This window comes from Saccostrea echinata, unplaced genomic scaffold (assembly GCF_033153115.1).
Source record: "Saccostrea echinata isolate AGI-Se365-2 ecotype Australia unplaced genomic scaffold, CSIRO_AGI_Sech_v1 ptg000056l, whole genome shotgun sequence".
In the NCBI taxonomy this organism is placed as follows: Eukaryota; Metazoa; Mollusca; class Bivalvia; order Ostreida; family Ostreidae; genus Saccostrea; species Saccostrea echinata.
Window position 1 is genome coordinate 12,466,912 of NW_026889805.1, and position 15,356 is coordinate 12,482,267.

The following is a 15,356-nucleotide window of genomic DNA, read 5'->3' on the forward strand; positions in this document are numbered from 1 at the left end:
ATTTAAAAAAAAATGTATCTACCAAATTCTTTATCCTGCCTTAATTTATAAAATATTCTAGAAAATCAAAACACAATACATGTATATTGATAAAATTTTCCCGTTTCCAAATCACAATAACCTGATTTATTATATGATTGAATAATTCCTATCTCTCTGATTGGCTGAAATCCAACAATGTAGACGAAATACTATGTTATATTCACCTGGCATTCCAGTGAATATAAGGATTTATTTTCGCTACATTGGTCTGAAAATAGATTGGGAATTTCCAAATTGAAACAAATCGTTTAGAAAAGCTATTTCACTTGCTACCGACTTACACTCAGTTGAACATAACATTAGGAATATATCATTTAAGGTGGGGGTGGTTAGGTTATGGTGCAGGGACATCCCCCCCCCCCAGCATTTTTTTCTTAACGTAAATTTTTACTTTTATTTTAGACTTAAAATATTTATTGAAAAACTGGTCCCCCACTAATATACCTTAATTCCCCACCCCTAACTCCACCCAACAAAATTTGAATTTAAGAGAATTCTCTTTTCGTAAGGGCTAATTAAAGATTTTTTTCAGCTGTCAGTTTTCCATAATAATATACGACTGGTATTGTTTATTTAACCCTACTTCTCTCAATTCATTTGGGTTCTTCAACAATTGTAAACAAGTAAGATGGCATTAACTGCTTAATGAGTTCAAGTGTATCATTTAATCATTGAATCATATAATAAAACAATTATCGCTGGGGGGGGGGGGGGGGTCAGTCAGTACGATGATTTAGCCACCTTGGAAGTACAATATTAAGCTTGCCCTTCAGGATCGGTGAATATTGTACTCCTCAAGTGGCTAAATCATCGTATTCAAACACAGCAATTGTTTGTTAAATTCAGTAAAGAAAAGTCTCTATATTCTTTATATAGAAAAACGGGCAACATAATCGATATAAGCTATAAGAATATTGGCTGTCATTTAATTTTTACTATTGACTGACAAAGAGAGTTTTCCCACAATATTATTGATTTTTATTCTGGTTAGTAGATTGATTTCTTGTATCGTAATGATGCCGTCGCGACTTCCAAAAAACAACGTCACAATAAAAAAAAAAGGTAGCAGAATCATGGCAATTTGAAGATTCGCTACCATACAATCAAAGTGCAGGTAACGCATTGGACACAGCTGAGTTGCTGAATGTTAATGAATGAAATTAAAGCTCCATTTATCCCTTGTATAATAATCTAAAATATCATGTGACATCATTGAAATTTTCACTTTCATGCAACCAGGTTCTTACAGAATCCAAACAATAAATACACCCCACTCATTATTCAAGTTATTGCACCATACTTAAAATGATTATCAATTTAATTCACTTTAAAAATCTTATGTGTTCAAAGGTGTCAGATTTTCTATTGAGTGAATTTCTGCTGGTCGATTAGCAATATACCAATTTCAGTTTAGTCATAGATGCTCATTCAGTCCTCATACATTACTTAGTTTATTACATTGTGATTATTTGGATAATTTTCAACTTTAAGTCTGGGAAGGTCTTTCGGCATTTAATTGGCTTTCATTTGGTACTGTCTTAAATTATACAAACAATAGCTAATCTTTAATTTTTGATGATCTTCGTCCTTCAGCAGGTTTGGTACAAAGTCTTTATAAATGTAAATTTATTGAAGCTACAGTCCTTCATTTGCTCTTAGGTATTTTTTCTCTTCTTGATTGTTTTACTGTCTACAACAAAAATATACTTTTTTTTGTACTCCATGGAATAAATACGCGTATTTATTTTAAAATCATTTTTATTTTGCAATCCAAGCACAGTATAACACAACGCACAATTTACTCAATCTGGTAAGCAGTACGAGGGTCGTAAAATAAAAAAAAAGAACAGCACAAGAAGCAGATTCTTTATATTTTTTATTTACTCAAAATATTACATGTTAACCTTAATACATGTCTTAAGTTTTTATACCCTTGACCAGAATGCATCAGCATGCTCATCTTTAGGAATGCCCAAAAGACACGGTTTGTATTACAAAAAAAAGCATGGAAATGTAAAAGGAATTTTGAAGGAAAAAAGAACGTTTACAGAGCTTATCCATCCCCCGTATTCACTAAATCTCAATCATTGTGAGATTTTTTTATTCCAAAAACTCAAGAAAACAATCAAAAGATTGTACAAAAATGGTACAATTTAATGTATGTCATTAAGAGTGCTATTCATCAGTGTATTTTGGACGTCTGAAAAAAATGTACCAATGTTACGTTTTAAAACCCATAATCCGATTTAGCATGTCTTCTTGTAAAAGTGTTTATTTTTTTACTAGACCATTGGCATATTTAACGTACGTTTCCTCTTAGGCATCTGTAATGAAATAAGGCACCCGTCTGATAAAGAAATATTTTTAGATTCACATTTCCTTCATCAGAAATCTATAAACTGTGATAATGAATTGTTTAGTGTCTTATCAATTTCTTTCACTGTACATCTGTTATTTAAAGATATCAGGCTGGTCACAGCATCAACATTGTTTGGTGTATCTACAGATTTTGATCAACCAGTTCAACTGCAATCTTGTAACACTTTTCCATTTTTGGATTTCTTGATCCATCTTAACACTGTATAGTTTTAAGGCTTGTCTTTCCAGATGTCAAAACCATATCTTTCATATTATTTCTCCAGCGATTTTTGTAACGAATCGTAGTTTTTACATACGCCTTCATTTTCATCTTCTTGGGGGAGACCATTAAAAACAGTTTCCGACTCATTGTAGTGATCATGCTTACTTTAGAAATTCTTCTCTTTGCAAAGGGAGTAGGAAACAGAATGTGGTTTTTGGTGATTGTGAGATTTTAAAAAGTACTTCTCGACTGTGAAAAAATAAAATTAATTGCTTCTAAATTTATTATGATAAACCGTATGTTGTTTTACTTATTGAACGACCCTCATCTATTTAGAATTTCAGTAAACAAAATATTGAATGTTACGATACTGCTTGCTGACTGATGCATAATATTCTTTTTTCTCAAATCTATACATAAGTTCGACAGAAAAATACTAGTTTATCACCAAGAAATGTGTTAAACATTTTTCAATTCTACTCAATGACATTTTGTTTCTTTTATGTGTTCATATCACAATAGTTTTCTAACGGTCGACAAGGAAAGTTTACTCCTTCATGGCACCTGATCCCATGTTCCCAGGTCCATGTTTGCCCAGTTCACAATTTGTATTGTTTGGTTGGACTTTTGAACATGAATAATGTTCGTTATTTTTATATTTTATTTTCAAGAATAACTTGAAAGAAATCATTTTCATAAATATATATTTAAAGAATCATTAGTTTAAAAAAAGAAAAATTATTGTTGACATTTAAACAAAGATCATTTACATTCTATAGATAATTTTACAGTTTTTTAAAAAGACATTTTGTACTAAGACATAATGATTCATCAATGAAATTGAAGAATATTTATTTCTTCTGTGCAATAAAAATTTAAACTAGAGGTAGTAAGAGCACTTGCTGGGCTAACAAAATGATACAAAATGATACCCCCGCTCCCATATGAGTATCATGGCAAAGTCCATTTTTTACTGTGGGAAACCCCAAATATCTGTCCGATCGAAATAAATGAAAAGAAGGTGTACAATGGCACTATGTAGTAAAGATTGTATGAAATTCTTTTTAAATTGTATGCAGTGATATAGCAGGAGTTGCAGATTAGAGGCGGGTATCCCCTTAATGTTATAGAAACAATGGCAGTGTCTATTTTTTGCTTTGGAAAACCCCAAAATATATCCGACGAAACGTAAAATACGAGGTGCACAATGGGCTATATAATAAAGATTCTGTACAACTCGCATTAAATTTTGTTCAGTGGCATAGGAGGAGTTCCGGATAAGATATGTGTACCCACAATACAATAGAAAGAATGGTAGTGTCCATTTTTTACTTTTGGAAACCAAAAATATCCATCCAATTGAACCGAAAAATAAGAGGTGCACAATGGCACTATGTAATTAAGATTCTTTGAAAGTATCAAAAAAAAAAATGTATTTAGTGGTATAAAAGGAGTTGTGATAAGAGATGGTACCCCCAAGTGTTACGAAGGTACGAAAAGAAGGGTGGACATTCCATCACTATACACCCCGTGATTTTCAAGTTGGGGTAAAACAATGAAAATGAGTATTTCCAGCAAAAATTGATTTTAAATGTTAATCTTTGCGTAATTGAAAAACAAATAGATAATTTTAGTTTGGCGAGTTATTTACAAACATGTTTCATGTAGAGAGGAAATTTGTGATAAAGTAAATAAATATATTTACAACACAGGTTCCACACAGAAGTAAGGAAACGTTGTTATTTATTTTTGTATAATAAAACACCATAGTTTGTCACCATAGTTTAAAATTTTAGAGTTCCAATTGAAATTTTACTTCCCTTGTAGATATTCACGGGATTCAAAATTAATCAGAAATTATGGAAATCAATTTACAAAACGAAAACGCTGGTAAATAGATATCTTAATGTAGTACACAATAGATAGGCCAAAATTTCCCTCAAATTCATTTTTTTTTTTAAAACTTTGATATTTTGTTCTAGGATACAAAATCTCTTTTTATATGTAATATGAAAGAAATTCAACCGCGTATTTTTTGCCCACATAGTTTGAAGTATGGCCTATCAGACCCATGTAAGAAGACTGTGAAATCAAACATTCGACATGAGAATGCGCCTTATTTAAAAATCATCAATTGCAAACCCGTGTGATGCTTTTTTTAAAGGCAACCTTTTTGTTACTAAAATTCAGTAAAATAAATTGATAATGGTAAATTTGAGTAACTAGGACATACGTAGCCCCGGAATTGAAAATTCACATGTAAGTATGCTTCACTTTAAGTTCTCCTAAGAGAAAATGTATTATTCAATTTTTACAAATGATCAACAGATTGACTGAAACGGATCACAGATTAAAATGTGTCAAAATACGGAAAATTGAACCGATGCTTTGAGAGATTTTGGAGATTTAAAAAATTTCAATGGCAAAAAAGTGAAAGATTCAGTAGATGACGTCACAATATATTTGACCTTTGACCTCTTAAGATGACCTTGACCTTTAATGTACCTAAAGAATTGCGACTCCTTATATACATGTCCAAATATCAGCCCTCTACTATTTATGAATCAAAAGTTACACTGCGTTTAATAACAGACTTTTATATCGCATTTAGACAGCATAAACACATCCCAAAATGTAAGCTACAAGTGAGCAATATATAGGATGTCTCCAATTTTTAAAGAAAATATGACGAAAACATGTCACAGCTATTCATTGTTTTTACAAAGATCATTGATAATTGACAATATTGGGATATTATTCTTTATTTCTCAAGTAATTTTTAAGAAATTAATTAAAATAAATTTAATAGGTGTTTTGTACTACCTTAAATTATATGTACCGATCGATATTTTAAAATAAATATATATGGTTTTATTTATAACTTTTTTTACCCCAGTCCCCCATTTACACGAAATCAAATAAATGCACAGGAATCGATATATGTTAATTACAAAAAAATTATAAACAATTCATGTGTCCATTTCTCTCTGCAAGAAAACAAAAACAAAAATTATTTTTGATTTAAAAAATGTTTTTACGTAAGCCCAATCCAGGTGTAACCAGATAGTATTATACAATGTCTTTGGTAGAAGTTGTGTTATTTTCAGATTTTTCTGCTGCCATGGGAACATAATCCTCCTCTTCTCTCTCTTTGTTCATATCAATATATCCGCTGACTTGGGCCGAGGTTTTTCCCATTCTCTTGGGTGGGTTTTGAATATTGATTTTTTCTTTCCTCATTTGTACTTTTGTATCATCATCATCATTATTATCGTCATCCTCCAGTATCTTCTGCATTGAAACAGTGGACATCACCGCTCTTTCCTCTTTCGATAAACCTGGTCTTGGTGGTAGTGGTGTATACTTTGTTCCATCTTTCTTTGATTGATCGATAAGTTCGTAAATTTCAAATTCATTCAGTGTTTTACTTTTGTCCTCCGTCACCTCACCTTCGTCAATTTCACAGTAAGTATCAACATGTCGTTGGCTTGTTACATGGGGTCCTCGGTTTGTTGGTTTTTTAATCCGCATTTTTATCTTACCTTTGATTTGGAATACTATTACTACAATAAGCAAGCAGACGATGAGGACACCTATTACTGAGATGACTGTCATCACAGCAGCAGAACCGGCTTTGTTGTCGTCAGAACCGATTTTATTATCTTCAGACTTTTTTACATTTATCTCCTTCGGACTAGTACTAGTGCTTAAATTTCCAAGAACAGCCCTGTGGTTTGACAGTGGAACACTTCTTGTTGTAATTGAGGTCAAATGGGTGGATGATATCTGTTTGTCTTTTGATGCTAAACAGGGAAAACAAAACGAAGAGATCTACTTCTAGTAAAGACTCTCTCATACCATACTTCATTGACTTTTTGAATGTTTTAAATATCAGAAAGACAATATTATTAAAGCTAAAAATGAAACTTCTTAAAATATAATGATAAGATTCTGTAAAAAATCATATGATAATATATTCAAAACTAGATGATATTACAAGCAATAAGAGTTGAAAAATATTGTTAAATTCAGTTCGCCTTTCATGAGCAATATGCTTTAGGAAATGATTTTGATATAATACTTAGAATTAAGAACTTGAAAATGTGTTTATGAATGCATATGGTATACTCACGATTTCTGCAGCCAGTCTTTGAATCACACAGTTCCTGAGGACATTGACAAATACCCTCTAAACACCGATGACCATACGATGGGTATGGGCATGTGTGAGTACAGTTTGGTCCAAACAGTCCAATCGGACAAGCTTAAGTGAATGAAAGCAGTCTTAAAACATTATCATACAAACAACCTTTAGTTTAAATATCCGATTATTACCATTTAAAGGCTATACTTACGAACGCAGTTTCCGTTTTCTACATAGTAGTCTGCGCAACATACCGACGATGTTACGGATCTAAAACAAAAAGAAAGAGATATCATACAGCTTCAGATAGAAATAATCCATTTCAAAGTTGGACTATTCTGGAAATATGGTCAGCCTATCAAGGTAGTTTTTGATAATAAAAAAAGTACATTACAAAGAACTACATTCTATTATGGGATTCTAAAAAAATAGGCACATATTTACATCTGTTATTAGAATATTCTTGATATGCGTTTGATAATAAGCTTTGATGTTGCTTATGGCTCAATATGAACATGGTAAATAGTGTTTGTATTGTTGAATTTTAAGCAAACTTTAAAAACGATTGCCTTACTTTAAACAGTTTTCCACTCCAAATATTTTTTGGAAAGATAAGATTATCGTGATCCAATGTACAAATAAAGCCATATTTTGGCCACAGAATTTTTTGATAACTGGTGAGAAATGTGATTGATATAAATATGAGACAAATAAATTGAGGAAGTAATTGATATTGATAGTAATCCATTTCATTATAAACAAGTGTTACCGGTTTTATATATTGAATTCTCTTGATCATCGATAGACAATTTGTTTTTAATAGCCATACAGTTTTGCAAATTATAACATAAAATTTCGACGAAATTCCTGTTTGGTACTTCAATATTAACTGAAACTTTGCAAAAATGCTTTGGTTTGAGCTATAACTTAAAAAGTGTTGATGATATTGTTTTGAAAACTTGATGTTTTCATTTCTAGCTAAGACGAATATGAAAAATTGTCAGGTAGTAGATAAAAAGTTTTCCTTTCTAATGGGGAATGATGTCTGCGGCATTTCTTTGATCTCAGGAATAACTGTAGTGGACTTAATGATAATCATTTTAAGCCTATCTGTCTGTCCTTTTTTCTCTCTCTCTATTTTCTAAGCACTTCCTCAAATTTCATTAGATTTAATTGTAGTTATTGTTTATAAGTGTATTATATAATCAGGATATTATCAAAGATATGTTATTTAATTATATTCATAACTAAACAAAGGCATTTTGGGTACAAACACAACATAATGAACAATTGCATGGAAAAAATTGATTCTTACAAAATCAAAGAACTTTCAGAAAATTTAAAGTCAAATTCTTCAAAAGTCATTAACATTAAAAGGTACAATTTTTTACACTATATTCAACCATTCCATACGATAAATTAAAAACTAGGTTTTTTGATATGATAGATAACTGCCTCTTCAATAAAAATTGAACTCGCAAGGTTTTAAATGAGTCATCAACAAAATAAGTGTTTAAAATCACTCTGATTCCACACACAAGTACTCTGAAATTGACATTAAAGGGATGCTGGAGTTCCTCATTGACAATATCTATGTAGTTTCCGGAGACTAGGTCTTTCAACAGACTGTTGGAATTTCCAGAGGCACTAATTGTGCTCCTTAACTAGCTGACCTGTTTCTATATTCGAATGAAGCAGAATTAATTAAACAAAGGACAAGATAGGCTAAGACCCCTTTTTGGCCCCTGGTTTGAGGTGTCTTTTAGAATTATGCAACAGTTTATCAATAAAAACCTGTTGTGACCCCTGCCACAAAATAAGTATTGGTTCTAAGTTATGGGATACCCAGAGGTCACAAAAAGGTCAGAAAATATGCCATTTTCCGAATTTTCTCATTTTTATGCAAATTTTCATCGATTTTACAACACATTTTGTTTCAGAAAACATAGAGCACAAGCTTGCCTATCTGCCAAATTTATATATTTCATAAACTAGCATCATATGCATCTTATGTATAAAAATCTCAGATAGGCAAGCTTGTGCTGTATGTTTCCCGAAGTGAAAAGTATCTCAAATTTGACGAAATTCCACCAGAATTGAGGAAATTCGGGAAAATGTCCTTCTTCTGCACCCTCTTGTGGTCTTCTTGTAAGTTTAAATCAAAATAATTAATGCTGGTTTTAAAACAAGCATCATTTTAAGTTCCTAACTACAAACTATTACAATTTTAACTGTGTTCTGATTTTTACATCAAATAAGGGCCCGATTCGGCCGTTACCATACCTTGTCCTTTCACCTGAGAAGAAGAAAACACTTGCTGTGGTCTTTAATTCTACATTCAGATTTACAGACGACGTATTATAAATTAACAACATATAACGAATATATATATCCAAGTGAACTCGAAATAAAAGATATCACAGAGTATGCCACATCTGTTTTATATTTGGGTGTTTACTGACTATAGACGATAAGTGCCAACTAACAACTAAATTGTATGACAAACGAGATGACTTCAACTTTTTTTTAGACATAAACAAACATACATACACATACACAGATACACTACAGCTGGAAGGTTTAATTACAGATTTTTAGGAATATACATGAAATACCAAAAAAATTGAATACACAAAATATGCTAAAATAATAATATAGATGACATAAATTTATCTATACATGTATGTTCTTGTTTTCAAATATCTGGTTCCAGTTCATCCATCTTCTTTGATACACATGAAGTTCATTGTTAATTTTATACAATTTGTCTTCAAATTTATAATACACATATAAGTATTTATTGATATTGTGGATAGTTATATTTTGGTTATTTCTTGATTGTTGAAAAATCTTCTGTTTAATTAAGTAGCAATATGAGATTAATAATTGTTTCTTCTTTAGAAGAACCAAGTATAATTGTGCAAACATCAAATTTTATTACTTTTAAAGTTTTTTTCAAATATCCAAACTTCTAAAAGAGACCGCAATGGGTTAATTTTAGGGCAATAAAGAAAATATGTACAATTGATTCAACATTTTGCTGACATAAAGAACATAGATTATTGATAATCTATGTTTTTTTTTCTAAACTTAAAATATACTTTGTCGGCTTTTCTCCTTCTATCCACTTAACTTTTGTTCTCACAAACAGATCTTTAATGTATTCTTTTCGTATATCTTTCAATTTTCATTTCGAATATTCCAACTTTTTTTCTTTTTAAATTTCCGGTGAATTATCAGTGTTTCTATTGCTTTCTAACTGAGATATTTCTTCTTTTAATAGAGGGCGGAGCCCTCTCACGGGCCCGAAGGGCCCGTGAGAGCGAAGCTCTCCCTATAGGTAACACGTATATATGTAAAATATATTGAATTCTATTGTAAACTATATTTTTATTACAATACCTATGGAACTGAGAACCTTGTCGCCAATATGGCGTCCATAGTCTTTTCCATCTTGAATCTCGCGACGAATTCCCGCATAGACGAGAAACTGGAGAATCGTAATTTTAATTCCAATCCTGCTTTAATGAAGTTTTATCAATTCTAATAATCAAAAACACCCTTATAGTACACATCTTTGTTACTTTCGTTTTCAACTAACTTGCATTCGATCGTCATAGACCTGACATGTGACGTCATTCATTACTGAATCAGCGGAAACTGTTGAATTTTTAACAAACTGTAATAATTGATATTTCATATGCGTACTCTATTTTTAAAGAAAGATTTATTCAACTTTTAATAAACCTTACTAGAGTCTATGTTTTTGGTGAAACAAAAAAACTCAGTTCAAGGAATTCCAGTGACGTCACTGTCTAGACTGCGTACTACGCACTATGGAGGGGCGGATCTTTCTGTGGCCCCTTTTACCAGACTTTATGGAAAAGGAACAACTGTAATTTATTTGTTGATAAATTTATTAATTACGAATGTTTTTAGGATTATTTTCAATACACAAACTAGAAATATAAGATTTTTTGTGACATAGTATGATTTTCCTCTTGAATAATACATTTAAAAAAAAATGTTTTAGTGGTAAAATATTGCATGAAAAGCTTTACTGAATTCTGGTATGAACTCAAGAAGGGGGGAAGGGGTATGCATTTTAATTCTTTTAAATTTTATTTTTATTATTTATTTATGTATTCATTCATTCATTCTTGTCTTTGATTATCTGCTTGTTCCTATATATGTTTGCAAGTGGAGGCCTGTGTCTCATTTTTGTTGTTGTGATTTTTTTTTTCTCACAAGTTTTACCACTTTTTTTAAGTGTCAAATTTCAGTTTCGTGAAACTCACCATCAAAAGAAAAATCTTTGGACATGTCTGAAGCTCAAACTACCACATCAAACACATGTTCCATTTATACATGTGGATACACTTCAACGGATAAAGTAAAATGATTTCTAATTTTTATTTTAAAAAGTACTTTTAAAAATATAGAACAGAAAATTTATTCAGCCATTTGGAACCCATGGTGGATTATGATAGTGTATAAAGTCCAAAATCATATGAGGAAATCTAAGTTAAACAATACATGAGGAACTGCAAAACACATGACATGACCTGAAATGTACCCTATTATTCACAAGTTTGGGTTTTAAAATTCTAATAGTTTTGGCATAAACAATTTAATATCTGGAAAAAACTTTTATTGAGTTAAATTTGTTTTTCTAGATATTAAAAAGAAAAGATTTTTACCTTGCTTATATGTTAGTTTTGAAAGCACTAAAGCCTATTCGAATCAGATAAGTTTTTAAAAAAATTCAGAAACGTTAAATTTACTCTACATTTTTTCCATTAAAATTAAGAAAATAATTCTCAGAAATTTTGCGATGCTGATACTTTTAGCCCTCACGATACACAGCCCTAGTGTTGGTCAGATGATCAGTTTCCAAATGTCCTGAAAACCCAGGAGTTAAATTATCTTTCTGTAGTTTGGGTCCCAAGTTCGACTTCCGATGTAGTCCCTGACAATTGTCCTTATTTGTATTTGATGTCATGACCATTCATTGGAAGTAAAACATGAGAATTAAATGACTTGATGTTTCTGGATTGAGGTTTTTAAATTAAGTCGTGAAAGATAAAGAAATGATGCTCATGCATGCAAGTTCACGTATTAATTGTTGCACAGATACATAGGTAAAAGAGTTAACGTTTAAGAGTTCTTGGGCCTTGCACGGCCTTGGTCGGTTGAATCCTTGACTGGTCCGGTGCACGCTCTTTCCCCGTTATGCTACTTGATTTTGAGTGCACTGGCTAGGCGATTCATGATGAAATATCTTAGTAAAAGTTTTCCAGATTTATGAAACCAAATACCCTTAAATTTCTTTATTTGAAATGAAAAATATTTGAGGTAAGAGAACTTAAAGCTGAGCTCTTTGTTATGATTTTCTGACACTAATTACAACTTGATTTTAAAACTGATTTATCATTGAACAATAAAATGTAGAAATGTTCCCTTGATGGCTCCGCCCTCACCAACGGTCACACCGTCTAACATATTATTTATATTTTATTTTAACTTTATTTTCTTTTTTCTTTCGTCTTGAACAATAACTAATCGTAGCCCCTCTGATGCTTAATAGTAATTGTTCAAAAAATTGTTGGTCGTCAATAGGATTGTAATGAGAAGCCATTTATTGTTATTTAAGTATAAATTTAATATTCTTGATCATTTGATATTAAGAAAAAACCTAGTCTAGCTTTTTTTGGATTGTTTTTAAATCATGTGTACCTTCGGAGTGTCTCGTATTTTGCCCTCCAGGGATCTGTAAGATTGTTTCCTTCCTTTCTGTTTAAAACAACATCTCAAGTACTCTGAAGTTAATATTAAAATGATGCTTGAGTTTCTGATTGACAATATCTATGTTTTTTTTTTTTGGAGACCAGGTCTTCCAACAATCTATTGGAATACCTATGGGTACCAATTGCACTCCGTTATTTTATAAGCAGACCTATTTTTGTATTCATATGAAGCAGAATTTGTTCAAAAACATACGTGAAAAGAAAAAAAAAACACTTGATATGGCCTTCAACTCGACATTTAGATATATCAACGACGTATTGTCGGTACGATATATCCCAGTGAGCTTGAAATAAAAGATAGCACAGAGTCTGACACATCTGTTTCATATTTGGATATTTTACTAGAAAAAGACTTTAATGGTAATCTGACAAACAAGTTTTATGATAAAAGTGATGACTTTAACTTTACAATCATCAACTTTCCTTACTTATGCAGCAATATACCTTCATCACCTGCATACGGGGCTTATATCTCTCAGTTGATTCGATACGCAAGAGCATGCTCTACGTATGAACAATTTCTGAAACGAGGTAAATTATTGAAAAACAAGTTGATGAAACAAGAATATCAGCAGTCTCGTTTAAAGTCGTCATTTCGTAAATTATATGGTCGATACAATGACCTTGTCAGTAAATACAATTTATCATTAAGTCAAATGCTGACTGATGTTTTTCATACTTATTGTTAGGCCATTATTTACACGCTGAATTGTCGACGGGTTTTCCTGTTATTTCCCGATCATAACAAGGAACACACGACGGGTGTGACCGGTCGGCAGGGGATGCTCACTCCTCCATGGCACCTGGTCCCACCTCTGATGGTTTAGAGGTCCTTTTTTGCCCTGCTCCAAAATTTGTATTGTTTAATGGACTTCTGAGCTTGAATAATGTTCGTTATTTCTATACATTTCATTAGAGAGCATGAACTTGCTCATTGGATATAACACATTTACAACGACTATTGTTATTGATATCGGTATCACTGTGTATATGTCCTTGAAGAATGTTACTCAGATTTCGTTTTTGTGTTGAAGTAGTTCGTTTGTAGTTGCGGATAGCGTTTGATCTATGGTCCGTTATCTCGGAAATGAGTTGCTCGTCTACGTTAGAGTGATACAGTCACTTGACTGCCGACGCATGGAACGATTGGCTCACTCTAAATCCTTGTAGACCCCCTTTCTTGCACAGATCAGAAACTACATCTGCAAGTTTATGTCTGTCGATGGGCTGCACAGAATACCATTGTTTAACTGTGGGTTTTGTAAGTGGGCGAAGATAAAACGTGTAGCATGATTGTACATCGGCACACTTACTAACGTATTACTCATAATATTTCACTTTACATATGTTAAGCATTTGTTTATTTTCATATGCTTGGATAAAGTTTTGGAATTTTTCTGTATTTTAGTCCGCCTTGATTACTTTTCCATGTGTCCTCCGTATAACTTAGAAACTTCCCTTGTTCGTCCTCGGAAACGGTTGAGAACGAACTCTCTCCTCTCCGTAAATAACGATGTTTCTGCCCACCACGTAAGGCAAAATAAAGCCCAATTTGATAAAGTAAGGTATGGAGAAGCTGTTTGGGAATAGCGTCTCTTTAGACCATAAAATAGCAATTAGCAAAGCCTTTTTTGCGCCACCGACATTATGCTCGGCCTTTCATCTCGTTACATTATTCAAAGTGTTTTTGATTTGAGAAAACTCGTCATCATGATCAGTCAAAAGCTTTTAGTTTTGCCCAAGGGTATCCGCATACAATAAAGTAAAGTAAAGAAACTATACAATGTTTTTGGGGTATATTCAGATCCGTCGACCCTCTTTGCCTCACATACAAAATTGACAAGGTGTAATTTAACTCATCCTTTGTCATTTTATCAATATCAACTAGATCCGACCGGCTCTTTGACATTTCATTCCGAAATCTTTGCCGCTCTCTGAATTTGCTGACAGCCCACCGTATTTTTGACCTAGTTGCGGGCGGAAACCTAAAATGACATAATTTAGTTTAACAAGATATTCATTAATATTTGATATCATATCTTGTTTATACATGTATTTTCCTTACAGTAAATTATCCTGTGTTTTGGATATTTTATGAAAATAAAAAAAAATATACAGAATTGTAATCTTTACTGATTTGATTGCAAGTCTGATATTTCTTTGTCTGTTTTCAGATCGTGAAGTCGGCTTTCCCTTTTCACATTTGTGCCGTCAAAACAAGTAAATCCTTGTCCGTATAGTTAACATTATTTAATATGACTTCTCCATTACTTAATAGCAATAGACCACCCGATTCTTCACGGTCATTCTTGAATGATCACTATGTCCATTCATAAAGAACAAGAGGCCATGTAAAGGTGAATTTTAAGCAAATCAATTTACTCGTAGCGCTCAATTCCTTAAAAGCAAGGGCCTCGGCCCTCTCAGGGCTTCGGCTCCATTTTTTAAAGGAATGGAGCGCTACTCATACATTAACCCCTACGTAAACCGCTTTATTTTTGCAGACAGAACCGAGTATTAAAATTCGTAGATTAAACATAGAATTTAAAACAGGAGCAACAAAAAAGATAAGGAATTCTTAGAAATAATTCAAAAATTTCTTGTTTCAAAAATCTTTGCTTTTTTTTCCTGTTATCAGAGACTTTGTAAAATTTCATCTCAACATATAGAAAATTCTCCTTTTTTAAAAGCATTACATATTTTCCTTAAAATCTTTGAGAGCTTAACGGAAGAGCCATTTACTTTCCTTATAACCCACGAAGTGGAAAGAATATAATTTTGT

At 32.1% G+C, this 15,356-nt stretch overlaps 1 protein-coding gene across 1 annotated transcript; it reads right to left on the reverse strand.

Moving 5' to 3' along the window:
* Positions 1–5,465: 5,465 nt before the first annotated feature.
* LOC133173853 (uncharacterized) lies at positions 5,466–7,415 on the reverse strand. Its single transcript, XM_061308927.1, has 4 exons — positions 7,342–7,415; positions 6,979–7,037; positions 6,756–6,887; positions 5,466–6,426 (listed from the first exon to the last, which is right to left on the reverse strand). Exons 1-4 carry the CDS (start codon positions 7,413–7,415, stop codon positions 5,693–5,695), a joined length of 999 nt encoding a protein of 332 aa, XP_061164911.1. The 3' UTR covers positions 5,466–5,692.
* Between the last annotated feature and the right edge of the window lie 7,941 nt (positions 7,416–15,356).